General features: G+C 34.9%; 1 protein-coding gene across 1 annotated transcript in view; it reads right to left on the minus strand.

The window, feature by feature from the left end:
* Positions 1-20,591, minus strand: part of LOC126978886 (uncharacterized) — a 34,484-nt gene extending 13,893 nt beyond the window's left edge. The window contains exon 1 of the mRNA XM_050828001.1: positions 17,770-20,591. Coding sequence (XP_050683958.1) covers positions 17,770-20,591 — 2,822 coding nt within the window. The remainder of the gene's footprint in view (positions 1-17,769) is intronic.
* Positions 20,592-21,142: the final 551 nt, after the last annotated feature.

The following is a 21,142-nucleotide window of genomic DNA, read 5'->3' on the forward strand; positions in this document are numbered from 1 at the left end:
TAGGAGCTGTTGCTCGCCAAAAGCTGGAACGAGACTTCTATTCATTTTCTCTTTCACCATGAACTGCAGCTGTCTCCTCACGAGGCAACGCCTCAACGGCTAGTAAAATGAAAATGAAACTTTTTATACTTATGAAAGCTTAAGTTATATGAGCATTTTTAATGAAAGAGTATCTTTGTATATGTTACTTTCTAATCGGTCTGTTTTGAATTGAAAGAAATATTTAACACTATATATCTTTCAAATACGTAAACAAGATGGTGAGATATAATTATTAATAATACCTTATTAGATTTAACCTGCTCTTGAGAAGCTTTCCCTCTGTACCATTTAATTACTCATGTGCTCTTATCATTGCGCATGACGTGTTTGTTTTTGTTGTATTTTAGATGGACTTACTTAAAAGTTTACTTTACTTAAAACTAAAAATTTTCTGAATTATAACAATAGTGTAAAATTCAGGTAGCTTTGTACTAAAAGGAAAAAGGACAGGAACCATGTCTAACAGCGGAAGAACCCAAAACTTAGTCCCTTTTTAAATCATTATTGAAAGATGAAGCTAACAAGAGTTTTAATACATTTTATAAAGTCATAATACCTTACCGTTAAAGCTCCACTAACGCTAACATGTTTTTGTTTTTAGAAATGTACAAAATATGTTAAAATCACGGCAATTTTTAAACCATTTTCCCATTTGTTAAAGCGTCATCTATCGTTGATACACATTCTAGCTTGACGAATTGTGTTAATATAACCTGCGTATAACCTAGTTCGTAAAGCTTTCAAGAGATGGAACTAAAAGGTAGATTAAAATTTCACACAATGTTTTGGGATTTCTAAAATGATTATTAAAAGAAACTACGCTTAAAAAACCGACTTCAAAAACTGAAAAGTATGAAACAATTAAAAAATTAATACTCCTTTACCTTTCATATTAGTAAAACGCTGTTTATATGTGCTACCTATTCATAGGTTTTAAGTCGGTGCCAAATATTAAACAAAAATTTTCATAAAAAGAAAACTACTGGGCCAAACTATGTAAATTTTTTATGGGCCTAAATGGCATCTATTCTGCATCGAACCGAATAATAATTACGTAAATCGGATAATAAATCCCAGAGTATAAACATGTGAATCTGAAATTCATTTTTAGAAACATATTTGCTCCTTTCGGCATTCCTTTTTGTGGAAGTTTCTGTTTTCCGGGAGGAAAAGGAACAATACACCGACCTAGTAACTGTTTGTTGATTCTTCTTTATTGTGTAACAGTCGATAACTATTACGTAGTATCTATAAGATTTACATCATATTTGATGATAATAGTCATATGGGACAATATATATATATATATCCCATAGCTCCAAACCACAATTACATTTGAAATGTATGTGCCGACTATAGACCAACACAAATTAACATCTTTTCATTCATGAACTATATAAAACACGTAAACCGTTGGTAATGAACACTGATTTATACCTATTTGGAGATATAAATATTAATCTTAAACAGGATAGTCCTGCAAAACACCTTTACAATAATATAATAATATTTACACACTCTTACACAAATTAACTTGCCCCAAACTAGGCATAGCCTGAACTATGGATAACAAGACAACGACATATTTAATAGAATATACTTACTGAAACATACAAAAATACATATAAACATCCATTACTCGGAAAAAAACATCCATATAAATGATTGCACCTACCGGGATTCGAACCCGGGACCTCTAGCTTAGTAGTCAGGGTCACTAACCATTCGGCTATATGGGTCGTCATATATCGTACCCTGCATAGTTTTAGAGCTTCTTTTCGAAATTAAGAGATACGCAAAAGATCTTGGAATGACCTGATTGCATACAGGCTGCTCCAAAATATAAAAATTGCCTAAATAATAACAGAGTTTATGATTTATCAATAAAATTGACTGGGATAAGTTGTGTATGGACTCTGATACTCCTACGCCACAGCATGCGGGCAAGGAATGGAGAACTTTTATTGTGATTTGAAACATCTATGTATACCCATGACTACAAATAAATGATGTTATCTTCTCTTATCTACTGATATATATAATACGAATTACAAGAAAATTCAATGAAATTTATACAGAGTCAACAAAAAAAACTAAATTAAAAAATAATTACAACAATTAGTTCTACCATTTCTAATAAATTAACTTCCTACATCTTTAAAAGGGGTCCATATTGGATTACATAAAATTCTTAATCCTATTCTTTGTCTTACTACCGGTCTGCGCTCATAATAATCTCACTTCATAACTTTTTTTTCATACTTTTTTATTCATACATTTTTTATTAATACCAACGGTTCTCATCGATACCACTCGATACCGCCCACGTCGATAAATAAATGACGTTTTATTCTGTAATTCTGAACTGGAGAAATTATAATATTTTCTTGTACCTACACTTACAATATACTATTGTATAGACAAACAAGGCGTGCAAGAGAGAAGAATATCACTAACGAAGATTCACCAAGGTAGAAAAGGAAAGTGAATGTTTTGTTTCTGTAAACGATTTTGATTGAGAAGACGTCAACAGTTAGCCACGCTTGGAATTAGCTCCTTAGTATTATTGGTATTAAACTAATTAACCACTAATGCAACAAACGCATATTCACAAAACATATTTGGTGATAATGATAACCTACTCCCATACGACCTGTTTGCTGATACTATAAATTAGTAAGAGAGTGGGTTCACTGATGGTCCAGCTTATAAGCTCCGTCGCAATAATTTATTTTACTCTCATAGCTCCAAATAGGCTTTACAATAGGTCGATGTCAACATCTTGAATCAGTGATGCTGTTGTGAGGGGTGGCTTATCAACGAGTCACTATTTTTGTGATATAGGAGTGACGGCATCTGTCAAAGTGTATCAAGAGACTGTCTTAGAGCGTGTTGTTGAAACTGTCAGCAATACGCTTTTTAAAAATGTACATTTGACTTTCCAGAAAGACACTGCACCTGGTCACGAGGAACGAACATCCTATTTTGGCTGGTAGACATCAACGTTCTAAACTTTATAATGGCGGGAGACTAGCCCACGTGTAGCCCAGATCTGAGCCCCTTGATCCATAAAACCATAGAGTCGAAATATCCACGCAGGATTAAAGTCCAGTATTACAGGGAAATGTATACATTTTATACGTAATATTTTTGCATTTAATATTTTTAATAAAATTAAATTAAATAATTACATTGAGTTTTATTAAGGTTTTTATTTTTAAATAACTCTTACCCGCAGTTTCACTCACTCACGTTTACTTTATGACTTCTTAAACCTTTTTTATACGTAGCAACTTTATTAAACTATCTCTACATAGTCGTGTGGACCGCTAGTAATGTATAAAAATGTCTAAATAAAGCTCAGTTCATTAAATAACCTGCAACTTTGATCCTTACTTTATATTACGTACGGCGCGACTAGTATACTTTAGTTATGTACCATATTTATGGTATATTGCTATGGGGCAACGCTGCCGATATTAATACAATATTTGTGTTGCACAAGAGGGCTATTCGCGCTATTTATAACCTAGGTCCTAGAGAATCATTGAGAGCAAAATTCAAAGAAATTAACATCTTGACTGTTGCTTCTCAATATATTCTTGATAATGTAATGTATGTTCATAGGCACATAAGTGAATTTGCCAGAAACTGTCATAACCATAATGTTAACACCAGGAACAGACACAAACTGACGATGCCTACTACTCGGCTAAGTCGAGTTAGTAAGTCTTTTGTGGGGCGATGTATATGCTTTTACAACAAGATCCCAGAAAATGTTCAAAACGAAAGTATTACGTTATTCAAAGGAATTGTTAAAAAACGTTTGTGTGGTAAAGGTTACTATAACATAAATGACTTTCTTAATGATACCACAGATTAGGAATGGAGCGACCGCCCTCAGGCTATTATTATAATAAGTTTAATGGTACAGTGTTACTTTGTAAGTGTTACTTTAATTGTAAAACATATTTTTGATGAAAAAAAAACCCGCTGAGTTTGTTGCGCCCATTATTCTCAGGCCTGAGGCATTCATTTTGGAATGGGTGGTAGTTTTTTGACTTTCAATAAGTGAGTTCACATCCTATTTTGAATAAAAATATTTGAATTTGAATTTGAACTTACTTTAAATATTCCAGTACCTAATATTAAACTTGAAATATGTATAAAGTATACATACTGATATGGACAAAACTTTAATTTTATACTGAGCTTTTAATTTTATTTAAAATAATCAAAAAGGAAGTCAAATCAGCTACTGCGGTCGTGTTGAGAATCCTATCTCAAAGAGTCAAATATTATTGAAAATTGCGTATTGTTAAACCAACCATACAGTGATTTCAACCTTTTATGTGCCGCGTAGCGACACATTGAAGCGGTGACTTAACGGCTCACCGCCAACCAACATGGCTATATTTACTCATGTGGCATAACCGTCTTCCCGAGTAGCTATCGGACTCCCAACTGAATAGAACTGAGTTTTGTATATGTACTGAGAAATACGAAAAACATTAATAGCGTGTTTCAGAACCCGCGATGCCTATTGGCTAAGAAACTCTTGCATTGCGCATGACGCGATTTTTTTGTTTTATTATAGACGATTCTATTGGTTGAAAAACTTTTAGCAAAGGAGTAAATAAAACAGTTACAGAGAGATAGCTTCATACAACCACGCGAAATGTTTGCAATACTACAATGATACTACAATATATTTGTATGATCGTCATCGATGTCATCATCACGGTATGTTTACACCATTTTATTATTATTAAAAGGTTTTATTAATACGGCTTTGTGGGTAGTTTGGCATAAAACTATGTAGGTATTTGTTTAATTTCAAATATTGCAAGTAACGTTTAAACACCGACATCTGATTGAGCTAAAATTTTGTACATCTGAATAAATTTGCTGGCAATGCAATAGTATGATATTATACATAGTCTGACGCTGCAGCCACGATTATCTCTTGTATCTTTGTGTAGTTTCGATATCTAATCACGTTTTTACTACAAACTGCTCTTGCAGTGATGATCTTCATATTAAAGGGAACTTCTTATTAAATAGTGGCAAGGGCGCGAAGGACTGTACATAAATTTAAACTCTTTTAAAAAATAATGATATTTAGTGTTATGGAATTAATCTTCACAAAAATCACTTTTATACGTGTAACTTCACTTCTACATGAGGCATCTTTAGGAGCTGTTGCTCGCCAAAAGCTGGAACGAGACTTCTATTCATTTTCTCTTTCACCATGAACTGCAGCTGTCTCCTCACGAGGCAACGCCTCAACGGCTAGTAAAATGAAAATGAAACTTTTTATACTTATGAAAGCTTAAGTTATATGAGCATTTTTAATGAAAGAGTATCTTTGTATATGTTACTTTCTAATCGGTCTGTTTTGAATTGAAAGAAATATTTAACACTATATATCTTTCAAATACGTAAACAAGATGGTGAGATATAATTATTAATAATACCTTATTAGATTTAACCTGCTCTTGAGAAGCTTTCCCTCTGTACCATTTAATTACTCATGTGCTCTTATCATTGCGCATGACGTGTTTGTTTTTGTTGTATTTTAGATGGACTTACTTAAAAGTTTACTTTACTTAAAACTAAAAATTTTCTGAATTATAACAATAGTGTAAAATTCAGGTAGCTTTGTACTAAAAGGAAAAAGGACAGGAACCATGTCTAACAGCGGAAGAACCCAAAACTTAGTCCCTTTTTAAATCATTATTGAAAGATGAAGCTAACAAGAGTTTTAATACATTTTATAAAGTCATAATACCTTACCGTTAAAGCTCCACTAACGCTAACATGTTTTTGTTTTTAGAAATGTACAAAATATGTTAAAATCACGGCAATTTTTAAACCATTTTCCCATTTGTTAAAGCGTCATCTATCGTTGATACACATTCTAGCTTGACGAATTGTGTTAATATAACCTGCGTATAACCTAGTTCGTAAAGCTTTCAAGAGATGGAACTAAAAGGTAGATTAAAATTTCACACAATGTTTTGGGATTTCTAAAATGATTATTAAAAGAAACTACGCTTAAAAAACCGACTTCAAAAACTGAAAAGTATGAAACAATTAAAAAATTAATACTCCTTTACCTTTCATATTAGTAAAACGCTGTTTATATGTGCTACCTATTCATAGGTTTTAAGTCGGTGCCAAATATTAAACAAAAATTTTCATAAAAAGAAAACTACTGGGCCAAACTATGTAAATTTTTTATGGGCCTAAATGGCATCTATTCTGCATCGAACCGAATAATAATTACGTAAATCGGATAATAAATCCCAGAGTATAAACATGTGAATCTGAAATTCATTTTTAGAAACATATTTGCTCCTTTCGGCATTCCTTTTTGTGGAAGTTTCTGTTTTCCGGGAGGAAAAGGAACAATACACCGACCTAGTAACTGTTTGTTGATTCTTCTTTATTGTGTAACAGTCGATAACTATTACGTAGTATCTATAAGATTTACATCATATTTGATGATAATAGTCATATGGGACAATATATATATATATCCCATAGCTCCAAACCACAATTACATTTGAAATGTATGTGCCGACTATAGACCAACACAAATTAACATCTTTTCATTCATGAACTATATAAAACACGTAAACCGTTGGTAATGAACACTGATTTATACCTATTTGGAGATATAAATATTAATCTTAAACAGGATAGTCCTGCAAAACACCTTTACAATAATATAATAATATTTACACACTCTTACACAAATTAACTTGCCCCAAACTAGGCATAGCCTGAACTATGGATAACAAGACAACGACATATTTAATAGAATATACTTACTGAAACATACAAAAATACATATAAACATCCATTACTCGGAAAAAAACATCCATATAAATGATTGCACCTACCGGGATTCGAACCCGGGACCTCTAGCTTAGTAGTCAGGGTCACTAACCATTCGGCTATATGGGTCGTCATATATCGTACCCTGCATAGTTTTAGAGCTTCTTTTCGAAATTAAGAGATACGCAAAAGATCTTGGAATGACCTGATTGCATACAGGCTGCTCCAAAATATAAAAATTGCCTAAATAATAACAGAGTTTATGATTTATCAATAAAATTGACTGGGATAAGTTGTGTATGGACTCTGATACTCCTACGCCACAGCATGCGGGCAAGGAATGGAGAACTTTTATTGTGATTTGAAACATCTATGTATACCCATGACTACAAATAAATGATGTTATCTTCTCTTATCTACTGATATATATAATACGAATTACAAGAAAATTCAATGAAATTTATACAGAGTCAACAAAAAAAACTAAATTAAAAAATAATTACAACAATTAGTTCTACCATTTCTAATAAATTAACTTCCTACATCTTTAAAAGGGGTCCATATTGGATTACATAAAATTCTTAATCCTATTCTTTGTCTTACTACCGGTCTGCGCTCATAATAATCTCACTTCATAACTTTTTTTTCATACTTTTTTATTCATACATTTTTTATTAATACCAACGGTTCTCATCGATACCACTCGATACCGCCCACGTCGATAAATAAATGACGTTTTATTCTGTAATTCTGAACTGGAGAAATTATAATATTTTCTTGTACCTACACTTACAATATACTATTGTATAGACAAACAAGGCGTGCAAGAGAGAAGAATATCACTAACGAAGATTCACCAAGGTAGAAAAGGAAAGTGAATATTTTGTGACTGTAACAGATTTTGATTGAGAAGACGGCAACAGTCAGCCACGTTTGGAATTAGCTCCTTAGTATTATAAGTATTAAACTAACTAACCACACTATTGCAACAAACGCATATTCACAAAACATATTTGGTAATAACGATAACCCTTCTCCCATACGCCCTGTTTGCAAATGGCTGATAATATTAATTAGTAAGAGAGTGGGTTCACTGATGGTCCAGCTTATAAGCTCCGTCGCAATAATTTATTTTACTCTCATAGCTCCAAATAGGCTTTACAATAGGTCGATGTCAACATCTTGAATCAGTGATGCTGTTGTGAGGGGTGGCTTATCAACGAGTCACTATTTTTGTGATATAGGAGTGACGGCATCTGTCAAAGTGTATCAAGAGACTGTCTTAGAGCGTGTTGTTGAAACTGTCAGCAATACGCTTTTTAAAAATGTACATTTGACTTTCCAGAAAGACACTGCACCTGGTCACGAGGAACGAACATCCTATTTTGGCTGGTAGACATCAACGTTCTAAACTTTATAATGGCGGGAGACTAGCCCACGTGTAGCCCAGATCTGAGCCCCTTGATCCATAAAACCATAGAGTCGAAATATCCACGCAGGATTAAAGTCCAGTATTACAGGGAAATGTATACATTTTATACGTAATATTTTTGCATTTAATATTTTTAATAAAATTAAATTAAATAATTACATTGAGTTTTATTAAGGTTTTTATTTTTAAATAACTCTTACCCGCAGTTTCACTCACTCACGTTTACTTTATGACTTCTTAAACCTTTTTTATACGTAGCAACTTTATTAAACTATCTCTACATAGTCGTGTGGACCGCTAGTAATGTATAAAAATGTCTAAATAAAGCTCAGTTCATTAAATAACCTGCAACTTTGATCCTTACTTTATATTACGTACGGCGCGACTAGTATACTTTAGTTATGTACCATATTTATGGTATATTGCTATGGGGCAACGCTGCCGATATTAATACAATATTTGTGTTGCACAAGAGGGCTATTCGCGCTATTTATAACCTAGGTCCTAGAGAATCATTGAGAGCAAAATTCAAAGAAATTAACATCTTGACTGTTGCTTCTCAATATATTCTTGATAATGTAATGTATGTTCATAGGCACATAAGTGAATTTGCCAGAAACTGTCATAACCATAATGTTAACACCAGGAACAGACACAAACTGACGATGCCTACTACTCGGCTAAGTCGAGTTAGTAAGTCTTTTGTGGGGCGATGTATATGCTTTTACAACAAGATCCCAGAAAATGTTCAAAACGAAAGTATTACGTTATTCAAAGGAATTGTTAAAAAACGTTTGTGTGGTAAAGGTTACTATAACATAAATGACTTTCTTAATGATACCACAGATTAGGAATGGAGCGACCGCCCTCAGGCTATTATTATAATAAGTTTAATGGTACAGTGTTACTTTGTAAGTGTTACTTTAATTGTAAAACATATTTTTGATGAAAAAAAAACCCGCTGAGTTTGTTGCGCCCATTATTCTCAGGCCTGAGGCATTCATTTTGGAATGGGTGGTAGTTTTTTGACTTTCAATAAGTGAGTTCACATCCTATTTTGAATAAAAATATTTGAATTTGAATTTGAACTTACTTTAAATATTCCAGTACCTAATATTAAACTTGAAATATGTATAAAGTATACATACTGATATGGACAAAACTTTAATTTTATACTGAGCTTTTAATTTTATTTAAAATAATCAAAAAGGAAGTCAAATCAGCTACTGCGGTCGTGTTGAGAATCCTATCTCAAAGAGTCAAATATTATTGAAAATTGCGTATTGTTAAACCAACCATACAGTGATTTCAACCTTTTATGTGCCGCGTAGCGACACATTGAAGCGGTGACTTAACGGCTCACCGCCAACCAACATGGCTATATTTACTCATGTGGCATAACCGTCTTCCCGAGTAGCTATCGGACTCCCAACTGAATAGAACTGAGTTTTGTATATGTACTGAGAAATACGAAAAACATTAATAGCGTGTTTCAGAACCCGCGATGCCTATTGGCTAAGAAACTCTTGCATTGCGCATGACGCGATTTTTTTGTTTTATTATAGACGATTCTATTGGTTGAAAAACTTTTAGCAAAGGAGTAAATAAAACAGTTACAGAGAGATAGCTTCATACAACCACGCGAAATGTTTGCAATACTACAATGATACTACAATATATTTGTATGATCGTCATCGATGTCATCATCACGGTATGTTTACACCATTTTATTATTATTAAAAGGTTTTATTAATACGGCTTTGTGGGTAGTTTGGCATAAAACTATGTAGGTATTTGTTTAATTTCAAATATTGCAAGTAACGTTTAAACACCGACATCTGATTGAGCTAAAATTTTGTACATCTGAATAAATTTGCTGGCAATGCAATAGTATGATATTATACATAGTCTGACGCTGCAGCCACGATTATCTCTTGTATCTTTGTGTAGTTTCGATATCTAATCACGTTTTTACTACAAACTGCTCTTGCAGTGATGATCTTCATATTAAAGGGAACTTCTTATTAAATAGTGGCAAGGGCGCGAAGGACTGTACATAAATTTAAACTCTTTTAAAAAATAATGATATTTAGTGTTATGGAATTAATCTTCACAAAAATCACTTTTATACGTGTAACTTCACTTCTACATGAGGCATCTTTAGGAGCTGTTGCTCGCCAAAAGCTGGAACGAGACTTCTATTCATTTTCTCTTTCACCATGAACTGCAGCTGTCTCCTCACGAGGCAACGCCTCAACGGCTAGTAAAATGAAAATGAAACTTTTTATACTTATGAAAGCTTAAGTTATATGAGCATTTTTAATGAAAGAGTATCTTTGTATATGTTACTTTCTAATCGGTCTGTTTTGAATTGAAAGAAATATTTAACACTATATATCTTTCAAATACGTAAACAAGATGGTGAGATATAATTATTAATAATACCTTATTAGATTTAACCTGCTCTTGAGAAGCTTTCCCTCTGTACCATTTAATTACTCATGTGCTCTTATCATTGCGCATGACGTGTTTGTTTTTGTTGTATTTTAGATGGACTTACTTAAAAGTTTACTTTACTTAAAACTAAAAATTTTCTGAATTATAACAATAGTGTAAAATTCAGGTAGCTTTGTACTAAAAGGAAAAAGGACAGGAACCATGTCTAACAGCGGAAGAACCCAAAACTTAGTCCCTTTTTAAATCATTATTGAAAGATGAAGCTAACAAGAGTTTTAATACATTTTATAAAGTCATAATACCTTACCGTTAAAGCTCCACTAACGCTAACATGTTTTTGTTTTTAGAAATGTACAAAATATGTTAAAATCACGGCAATTTTTAAACCATTTTCCCATTTGTTAAAGCGTCATCTATCGTTGATACACATTCTAGCTTGACGAATTGTGTTAATATAACCTGCGTATAACCTAGTTCGTAAAGCTTTCAAGAGATGGAACTAAAAGGTAGATTAAAATTTCACACAATGTTTTGGGATTTCTAAAATGATTATTAAAAGAAACTACGCTTAAAAAACCGACTTCAAAAACTGAAAAGTATCAAACAATTAAAAATTTAATTTAATACACCTTTACCTTTGATATTAATAAAATGCTGTTTATATGTGCTACCTATTCATAGGTTTAAAGTCGGTGCCAAACATTAAACAAAATTTTTCATAAAAAGAAAACTACTGGGCCAAACTATGTAAATTTTTTATGGGACCAAATGTCATCTATTCTATATATATATAAGAGATTTCCACGTATATAGTCACTCATCACGATATCTCTGGAACCATTAAAGCTAAAGACTTGAAATTTGGTAAGAATATTATTTTCAGCTAAGAACGGATTTTCCAAAATTCCATCCGCAAGAGTTTTTTTATTATGAACAGAACACCATCTGTCAGGTCAGCTATTTGTATATATATAAGCTACACACCACAATTCCACTTGAAATGTATGTACCGACTGTAATAGACCACCCAGCACAAATTAACATCTTTTCATTCATGAACTATATAAAACACTTAAAGCGTTGGTAATGAACACTGATTTATACCTATTAGGAGATATAAATATTAATCTTAAATAGGATAGTCCTGCAAAACACCTTTACAATAATATAATAATATTTACACACTCTTACACAAATTATCTTGCCCCAAACAAGACATAGCATGGGTAACAAAACAACGATATATTTAATATAATATACTTATTGAAACATACATAAATACTTATAAAAATCCATAACTCGAAAAAAAACATCCATATAAATGATTGCACCTACCGGGATTCGAACCCGGGACCTCTAGCTTAGTAGTCAGGGTCACTAACCATTCGGCTATATGGGTCGTCATGTATCGTCCCCTGCATAGTTTTAGAGCTTCTTTTAAGAATTTAGAGATACACAATAATGGAGATAACAAACGGTCACGTAAGAAGATCTTGGATCGACCACACGTATGCTAAATCACATAAACAGCATCTATTTACATCGGCAATAGGCACAACACTGGTTGATCACCGCGCAATAATGCTCACTTCTCCTGGTTTTTTTTTTTTTCGAGAGGAGTAAAATACATTTACGTACGTCAGGGCTATCAGCACAGAGGAGGTTTTTAGTCGGTAGGGGGTGTTTACACCCGAGCCCGACATATGGGCCTCGTTTCGGGGTCTTCAATACGCAAATGTTTTACTCCTCTCTAAAAAAAATAAAAAAGTTTACTTCATTAACATGGGCTGGGTCGGTAGCTGCGTTCGGGGCGCACTGACTCTCGAGAAGGCACTCCGCCTTGTCCTCGTCATCGAGGGCCGGCAGCAGTCCCGATCTGTCCAAAGGAGGCATTAGAATAGGAACCATGTCTTACAGCGGAAGAACCCAAAATGTAGGCCCTTTTTAAACCATTTTGCCCTTTGTTGAAGCGTCATCTACCGTTGATACTCATTGTAGCTTGACGAAATGTGTTATTGTAACCAATGTATAACCTAGTTCGTAAAGCTTTCAAGAGATGGAACTAAAAGTAAGATTAAAATTTCACACAATGTTTTCGGATTTCTATCTGGAGGACTTCGGTTAATTACTGACGCATGTTAGTAAAATAATAATTATATTGGTAAACATTGCTAATTGATGTGACGTCTGTTTTAGTTAATAAATGAATATATTAATTTTATATGTGATTAATTCTTAATGTGGTTTATAACATGTTTTGGTCAATTTAATAATTGTAAAGTCCTTAACTATAATGTTGTTAAAAAAAAAAATACGACAAAAACTGAAAAGTATGAAACAATTAAAAAATTAATACTCCTTTACCTTTCATATTAGTAAAACGCTGTTTATATGTGCTACCTATTCATAGGTTTTAAGTCGGTGCCAAATATTAAACAAAAATTTTCATAAAAAGAAAACTACTGGGCCAAACTATGTAAATTTTTTATGGGCCTAAATGGCATCTATTCTGCATCGAACCGAATAATAATTACGTAAATCGGATAATAAATCCCAGAGTATAAACATGTGAATCTGAAATTCATTTTTAGAAACATATTTGCTCCTTTCGGCATTCCTTTTTGTGGAAGTTTCTGTTTTCCGGGAGGAAAAGGAACAATACACCGACCTAGTAACTGTTTGTTGATTCTTCTTTATTGTGTAACAGTCGATAACTATTACGTAGTATCTATAAGATTTACATCATATTTGATGATAATAGTCATATGGGACAATATATATATATATCCCATAGCTCCAAACCACAATTACATTTGAAATGTATGTGCCGACTATAGACCAACACAAATTAACATCTTTTCATTCATGAACTATATAAAACACGTAAACCGTTGGTAATGAACACTGATTTATACCTATTTGGAGATATAAATATTAATCTTAAACAGGATAGTCCTGCAAAACACCTTTACAATAATATAATAATATTTACACACTCTTACACAAATTATCTTGCCCCAAACTAGGCATAGCCTGAACTATGGATAACAAGACAACGACATATTTAATAGAATATACTTACTGAAACATACAAAAATACATATAAACATCCATTACTCGGAAAAAAACATCCATATAAATGATTGCACCTACCGGGATTCGAACCCGGGACCTCTAGCTTAGTAGTCAGGGTCACTAACCATTCGGCTATATGGGTCGTCATATATCGTACCCTGCATAGTTTTAGAGCTTCTTTTCGAAATTAAGAGATACGCAAAAGATCTTGGAATGACCTGATTGCATACAGGCTGCTCCAAAATATAAAAATTGCCTAAATAATAACAGAGTTTATGATTTATCAATAAAATTGACTGGGATAAGTTGTGTATGGACTCTGATACTCCTACGCCACAGCATGCGGGCAAGGAATGGAGAACTTTTATTGTGATTTGAAACATCTATGTATACCCATGACTACAAATAAATGATGTTATCTTCTCTTATCTACTGATATATATAATACGAATTACAAGAAAATTCAATGAAATTTATACAGAGTCAACAAAAAAAACTAAATTAAAAAATAATTACAACAATTAGTTCTACCATTTCTAATAAATTAACTTCCTACATCTTTAAAAGGGGTCCATATTGGATTACATAAAATTCTTAATCCTATTCTTTGTCTTACTACCGGTCTGCGCTCATAATAATCTCACTTCATAACTTTTTTTTCATACTTTTTTATTCATACATTTTTTATTAATACCAACGGTTCTCATCGATACCACTCGATACCGCCCACGTCGATAAATAAATGACGTTTTATTCTGTAATTCTGAACTGGAGAAATTATAATATTTTCTTGTACCTACACTTACAATATACTATTGTATAGACAAACAAGGCGTGCAAGAGAGAAGAATATCACTAACGAAGATTCACCAAGGTAGAAAAGGAAAGTGAATGTTTTGTTTCTGTAAACGATTTTGATTGAGAAGACGTCAACAGTTAGCCACGCTTGGAATTAGCTCCTTAGTATTATTGGTATTAAACTAATTAACCACTAATGCAACAAACGCATATTCACAAAACATATTTGGTGATAATGATAACCTACTCCCATACGACCTGTTTGCTGATACTATAAATTAGTAAGAGAGAGGGTTCACTGATGGTCCAGCTTATAAGCTCCGTCGCAATAATTTATTTTACTCTCATAGCTCCAAATAGGCTTTACAATAGGTCGATGTCAACATCTTGAATCAGTGATGCTGTTGTGAGGGGTGGCTTATCAACGAGTCACTATTTTTGTGATATAGGAGTGACGGCATCTGTCAAAGTGTATCAAGAGACTGTCTTAGAGCGTGTTGTTGAAACTGTCAGCAATACGCTTTTTAAAAATGTACATTTGACTTTCCAGAAAGACACTGCACCTGGTCACGAGGAACGAACATCCTATTTTGGCTGGTAGACATCAACGTTCTAAACTTTATAATGGCGGGAGACTAGCCCACGTGTAGCCCAGATCTGAGCCCCTTGATCCATAAAACCATAGAGTCGAAATATCCACGCAGGATTAAAGTCCAGTATTACAGGGAAATGTATACATTTTATACGTAATATTTTTGCATTTAATATTTTTAATAAAATTAAATTAAATAATTACATTGAGTTTTATTAAGGTTTTTATTTTTAAATAACTCTTACCCGCAGTTTCACTCACTCACGTTTACTTTATGACTTCTTAAACCTTTTTTATACGTAGCAACTTTATTAAACTATCTCTACATAGTCGTGTGGACCGCTAGTAATGTATAAAAATGTCTAAATAAAGCTCAGTTCATTAAATAACCTGCAACTTTGATCCTTACTTTATATTACGTACGGCGCGACTAGTATACTTTAGTTATGTACCATATTTATGGTATATTGCTATGGGGCAACGCTGCCGATATTAATACAATATTTGTGTTGCACAAGAGGGCTATTCGCGCTATTTATAACCTAGGTCCTAGAGAATCATTGAGAGCAAAATTCAAAGAAATTAACATCTTGACTGTTGCTTCTCAATATATTCTTGATAATGTAATGTATGTTCATAGGCACATAAGTGAATTTGCCAGAAACTGTCATAACCATAATGTTAACACCAGGAACAGACACAAACTGACGATGCCTACTACTCGGCTAAGTCGAGTTAGTAAGTCTTTTGTGGGGCGATGTATATGCTTTTACAACAAGATCCCAGAAAATGTTCAAAACGAAAGTATTACGTTATTCAAAGGAATTGTTAAAAAACGTTTGTGTGGTAAAGGTTACTATAACATAAATGACTTTCTTAATGATACCACAGATTAGGAATGGAGCGACCGCCCTCAGGCTATTATTATAATAAGTTTAATGGTACAGTGTTACTTTGTAAGTGTTACTTTAATTGTAAAACATATTTTTGATGAAAAAAAAACCCGCTGAGTTTGTTGCGCCCATTATTCTCAGGCCTGAGGCATTCATTTTGGAATGGGTGGTAGTTTTTTGACTTTCAATAAGTGAGTTCACATCCTATTTTGAATAAAAATATTTGAATTTGAATTTGAACTTACTTTAAATATTCCAGTACCTAATATTAAACTTGAAATATGTATAAAGTATACATACTGATATGGACAAAACTTTAATTTTATACTGAGCTTTTAATTTTTATAAAAATAATCAAAAAGGAAGTCAAATCAGCTACTGCGGTCGTGTTGAGAATCCTATCTCAAAGAGTCAAATATTATTGAAAATTGCGTTATTGTTAAACCAACCATACAGTCATTTCAACCTTTTATGTGCCGCGTAGCGACACATTGAAGCGGTGACTTAACGGCTCACCGCCAACCAACATGGCTATATTTACTCATGTGGCATAACCGTCTTCCCGAGTAGCTATCGGACTCCCAACTGAATAGAACTGAGTTTTGTATATGTACTGAGAAATACGAAAAACATTAATAGCGTGTTTCAGAACCCGCGATGCCTATTGGCTAAGAAACTCTTGCATTGCGCATGACGCGATTTTTTTGTTTTATTATAGACGATTCTATTGGTTGAAAAACTTTTAGCAAAGGAGTAAATAAAACAGTTACAGAGAGATAGCTTGGTGTTGCGGAATTTAGTGGACTGTATGCGCTGGTTCAAATTAAGGAGGTAGGAAATAACTATATACTTAAATTAGGATTATATTGTAATATGGCGGAAGGAAGGCAACGTACCTACCTTGTTTGATGAGCTCGTTCTGTCTCCAGCTGATCTCCAAGTAGGAAACACTATGACTAAAACTTGACACATACACAGGTATTTAATTAATTTATAAAGTTAGTGCGGTGATTGCGCGAATCTCAATATAATGCGTGCGGCGGCGCAGCGGTGTCACTCAGCGGCACTTCGAAAGCAATAATGATCGTCCTTCGATTCACTTCGCGTAATTAGCGGATTTGAAGGCTTTTGCGAACCACTAGCGCCATCTCTGTGGCCTTGTACGCTGCCATTAGGAAATGGAATATAGAAGCGGTAAAGAGGATACTGAAGGAGGAGTAGGATAATAAGAAATAAATATATATAATATAAATACATATATTCCGCGCAACCATTCCCCCCGGGCTTGAAGCCTTGCCTTCAAAACTATTATGCGAACAAAAGTAATCGAAATCTTAACCTAATCCTAAACTAAGCGAAAGTAACAAAATTATTTAGGTAGAGGACAAAGACGTACTACAGGACGCAAATATGAACCTATAGCAGTGCGCACGCGAACAATTCGAGTAACATTGTTTGATCCAGGAAATACTTCCTCGACTAGCCCTAATGGCCAGTGAAGCGGCGGTGCGTTATCAACCTTTATAATTACGACATCACCTACCTCGATAGGGTTGGTTGGCTTGTTCCATTTGCTTCGCATTTGAAGGGTATGTAAGTAGTCAGATTTCCATCGCTTCCAGAAAGACTGAACAAACTTATCAATTAAATCTTGTCTCGAAAGCAAATGTAACGGCCCTTCCTCTATTTCTCTAGCCGGTAGGTAATTTAGAGGCGTAAGCGTTAAAAAGTGAGCCGGTGTTAACGCGAGCGGTTCTGAAGGATCATTAGATAGCGTGCGACACAAAGGCCTAGAGTTCATTACTGCCTCGATTTGGGTAAGTACAGTGCTAAACTCTTCTAACGTTAAAATTTGGTCGCCTACTACACGATATAAGTGAGTTTTTAGGCTCTTAATATTGGTTTCCCAGTTACCACCAAAGTGACCGGCAGTTGGGACATTTAATGACCAGTGGATGCGATGCTCAGCTAAAACATGACCAAATTCAGTCTTGAAATGTTTTGACATTAAAAAGTCGTGTAATTCTGAAAGAACACGTTTAGCACACACGTAGTTTCCTCCATTATCAGAATAAAGACGCGAAACAAAACCACGGCGTGATAAAAATCGTTTAAAAGCCGCGAGAAAACTGGCGGTGCTTAAATCAGTAGCACATTCGATGTGCACTGCGCGAGTGGTTAAGCATACGAAAAGGCACACGTATGCCTTGGTTGGACGAATTCCACGACCGCGTGACATAGTCACCTTAAAAGGGCCTGCGTAATCCGTTCCCGTATGTACAAAAGGCTTAACAGCTGGCGTAACTCGACAAGAGCGGTGATCTGCCATTTCTGGAAAACTCGGCTTAGCATTGAGTCGAAAGCAGGGTAAACATTTGTGCACCCGACTACGAATCAAATTACGAGCGGATAGAATCCAATATCTTTGGCGTAGTATAGACATCAAAAGATCCGGGCCCGCGTGGCAGTTCAACTTATGATTGTAGTCAACTAAAAGGTTTACAATGTGACCCTTTCGCGGAAGTATGATAGGGTGCTTATTGTCAAAACTTAGATCAGAATTCCTTAAACGACCTCCGACTCTAATGAGTTTATCCTGTGTAAATGGTTTGAGGCGTTGAAACGCCGGACTACAACATTTTCCTTTCTGTAAGTTAGCTATTTCGTTAGGGAAGTGAGCGCGTTGAACTTGACGCCATATTAAATTTTCAGCGTAATTTAAATCTGACGCAACGATAGCTTCACGAAGCGGTAATAACTTTGCAAAACGACATATAAAAACTACACAGCGTAGAAGCTTTGACCAAGATGAAAAGCGATCTGCAAGCGACACGATCAAGTTTTCTTCCATAAATTCAGCGGTGACATGAACATGATTCCTTTCTTCAGGTGGATGCGACACTGTCGATGGGTTAAAAGCGATAACTGGCCAATGATCTGGATTCAATTTAACCCATTCGGGACCACAGAACCAAAGCGGATGATCGATTATTTGTGCGGGGGTGAGCCCTCTAGATAAGCAATCAGCGGGATTATCAATACCTGATACATGATAAAATGTATTCACGGGAAGGTCATTTTGTATTTTAGTTACACGATTAGCCACGAAGGTATCCCAACGATGGGGCGAAGAATGCACCCAACACAAGGCAACCGTTGAGTCCGAAAATGCGAAAATTCTATGAATATTTATGCGATTATTGCAAGCTTCCATTACCTTGGTAATCAAGTTACTTAATACAAGGATTGCACAAAGCTCTAAACGTGCGAGTGATATGACTTTACGAGGCGAAACTTTCGATTTAGCAATTATCAAATGAAATTCATTCTCACGCAGACCGACACTATCTCTAACGTGGAAGTAAACTACGCCACCATAGGCCTTTTCACTTGCATCTGCAAATCCCACTATGTTTATAATGTCACCAGCAAAGATGCCTACATGCCGTGGAATCTTTATTTTGCTAAGTAAAGGAAGTTCCTCTTTGAAACGATACCACTGTTGGAGAATATGTTCAGGTGGTATGTCATCCCAATCACATTCACATAACCAAAGTTGTTTAATGAAAAGTTTTGCGTATAGGACTACAGGAGCTACAAAACCCATAACGTCCCATATTCTAGCAACACAAGACAAAATAGTGCGCTTTGTACAAGACTCTGCGGGTGTACTAATTTTAAGACCAAAGCAGTCTGTAGCGGGAGACCAACATAAGCCTAGTACTTTATGTGGTTCAGAATCATCGAACTCCTTAACTGAAGAGAGACGATGAGACGGCGGAATGGAGTCTAAAACCCTTTGTGAGTTGCATGTCCATTTTACGAGATCAAACTGGCCTGCCTTAAAAAGAGCAATTACTTCGGCTGCGGTACTAATAGCTTCTTCATCACTATCGACACTATACACAAAGTCATCTGTATATAAACCTGTATCGACAGTCTCCTTTGCTCGCGGGAAAGACGCACCTTCGTCCGAAAGTAGCTGCTTAACAGTACGAAGTGCGTGGAATGGACTAGACGTTAATCCGAAGCAAACGCGGTTGAATTCATATGTCTTCAAAGGTTCTTGCGGGGAAAAGCGATATAAAATACGTTGAAATCTGCGATCACATGGCCGAATCCCAATACAAAGGAACATTTGACGTATGTCAGCGGAAAAAGCGATGCGGTATAGGCGGAAATTGACCATAATATTAAATATGTTTCCTTGAAGATTCTGACCACTGTATAAAATATCATTGAGAGATACTTGTGTAGTAGTTTTAGCACTAGCGTCTAAGACAACGCGTAACCTTGACGTAACCTTGTCCTCTCTTATAACTCCATGATGCGAAATGGTATACGACCGTAAGCTCTGTGTTGCGTCCGTATCTGGAAGTACTGGCGAAATATACCCCTTTTCTAAATACTCGAGTATGACACTATCGTAAGCTTCCTTGAGCTTAGGCGAAGATGACATTTTACGTTCTAAGCAATAGAAGCGCGTTGTTGCCTTTTGCAGTGAATCCCCTAATGACAAAACATCTCCTTTGAATGGTAGTGCGACTTCGTAACGACCGTCTGCCTGGCGGGTAGTAGTTTTACTATAAATTTCTTCACATGCCGCGTCATCTGGGCACATTGGATGCGGAGCATCTATCTCTTCTATCTGCCAAAATTTCCGCACGGCAGCATCAAGCGGATCTTCTGAGCAACAATTCGATACTGACAAGCAATTATCAATACAAGCAGGGGCAGAACCGACGATGACATAACCTAGAACTGTTTCTAGAGCGACGGGTGAAGGGGAATCAGGCTGACCTTGAACCTTGTGGGACAAAAGAAGGTGAGGAAAGACTGAAGCTCCAACTAGCAAATCAATGTCTCCTGGAATAGAGTAACTATCGTCAGCCAGAGGTAAATTATTAAAATTAATTAAGGCTAAATTATTAACCGACACGGTAGGTAAGCGTTCAGTTACCTTATCTACTACGAATGAGTTCATATCGAAGCATACACCTAGATTGAACC

Source organism: Leptidea sinapis, chromosome Z (genome assembly GCF_905404315.1).
Source record: "Leptidea sinapis chromosome Z, ilLepSina1.1, whole genome shotgun sequence".
Lineage (NCBI taxonomy): Eukaryota > Metazoa > Arthropoda > Insecta > Lepidoptera > Pieridae > Leptidea > Leptidea sinapis.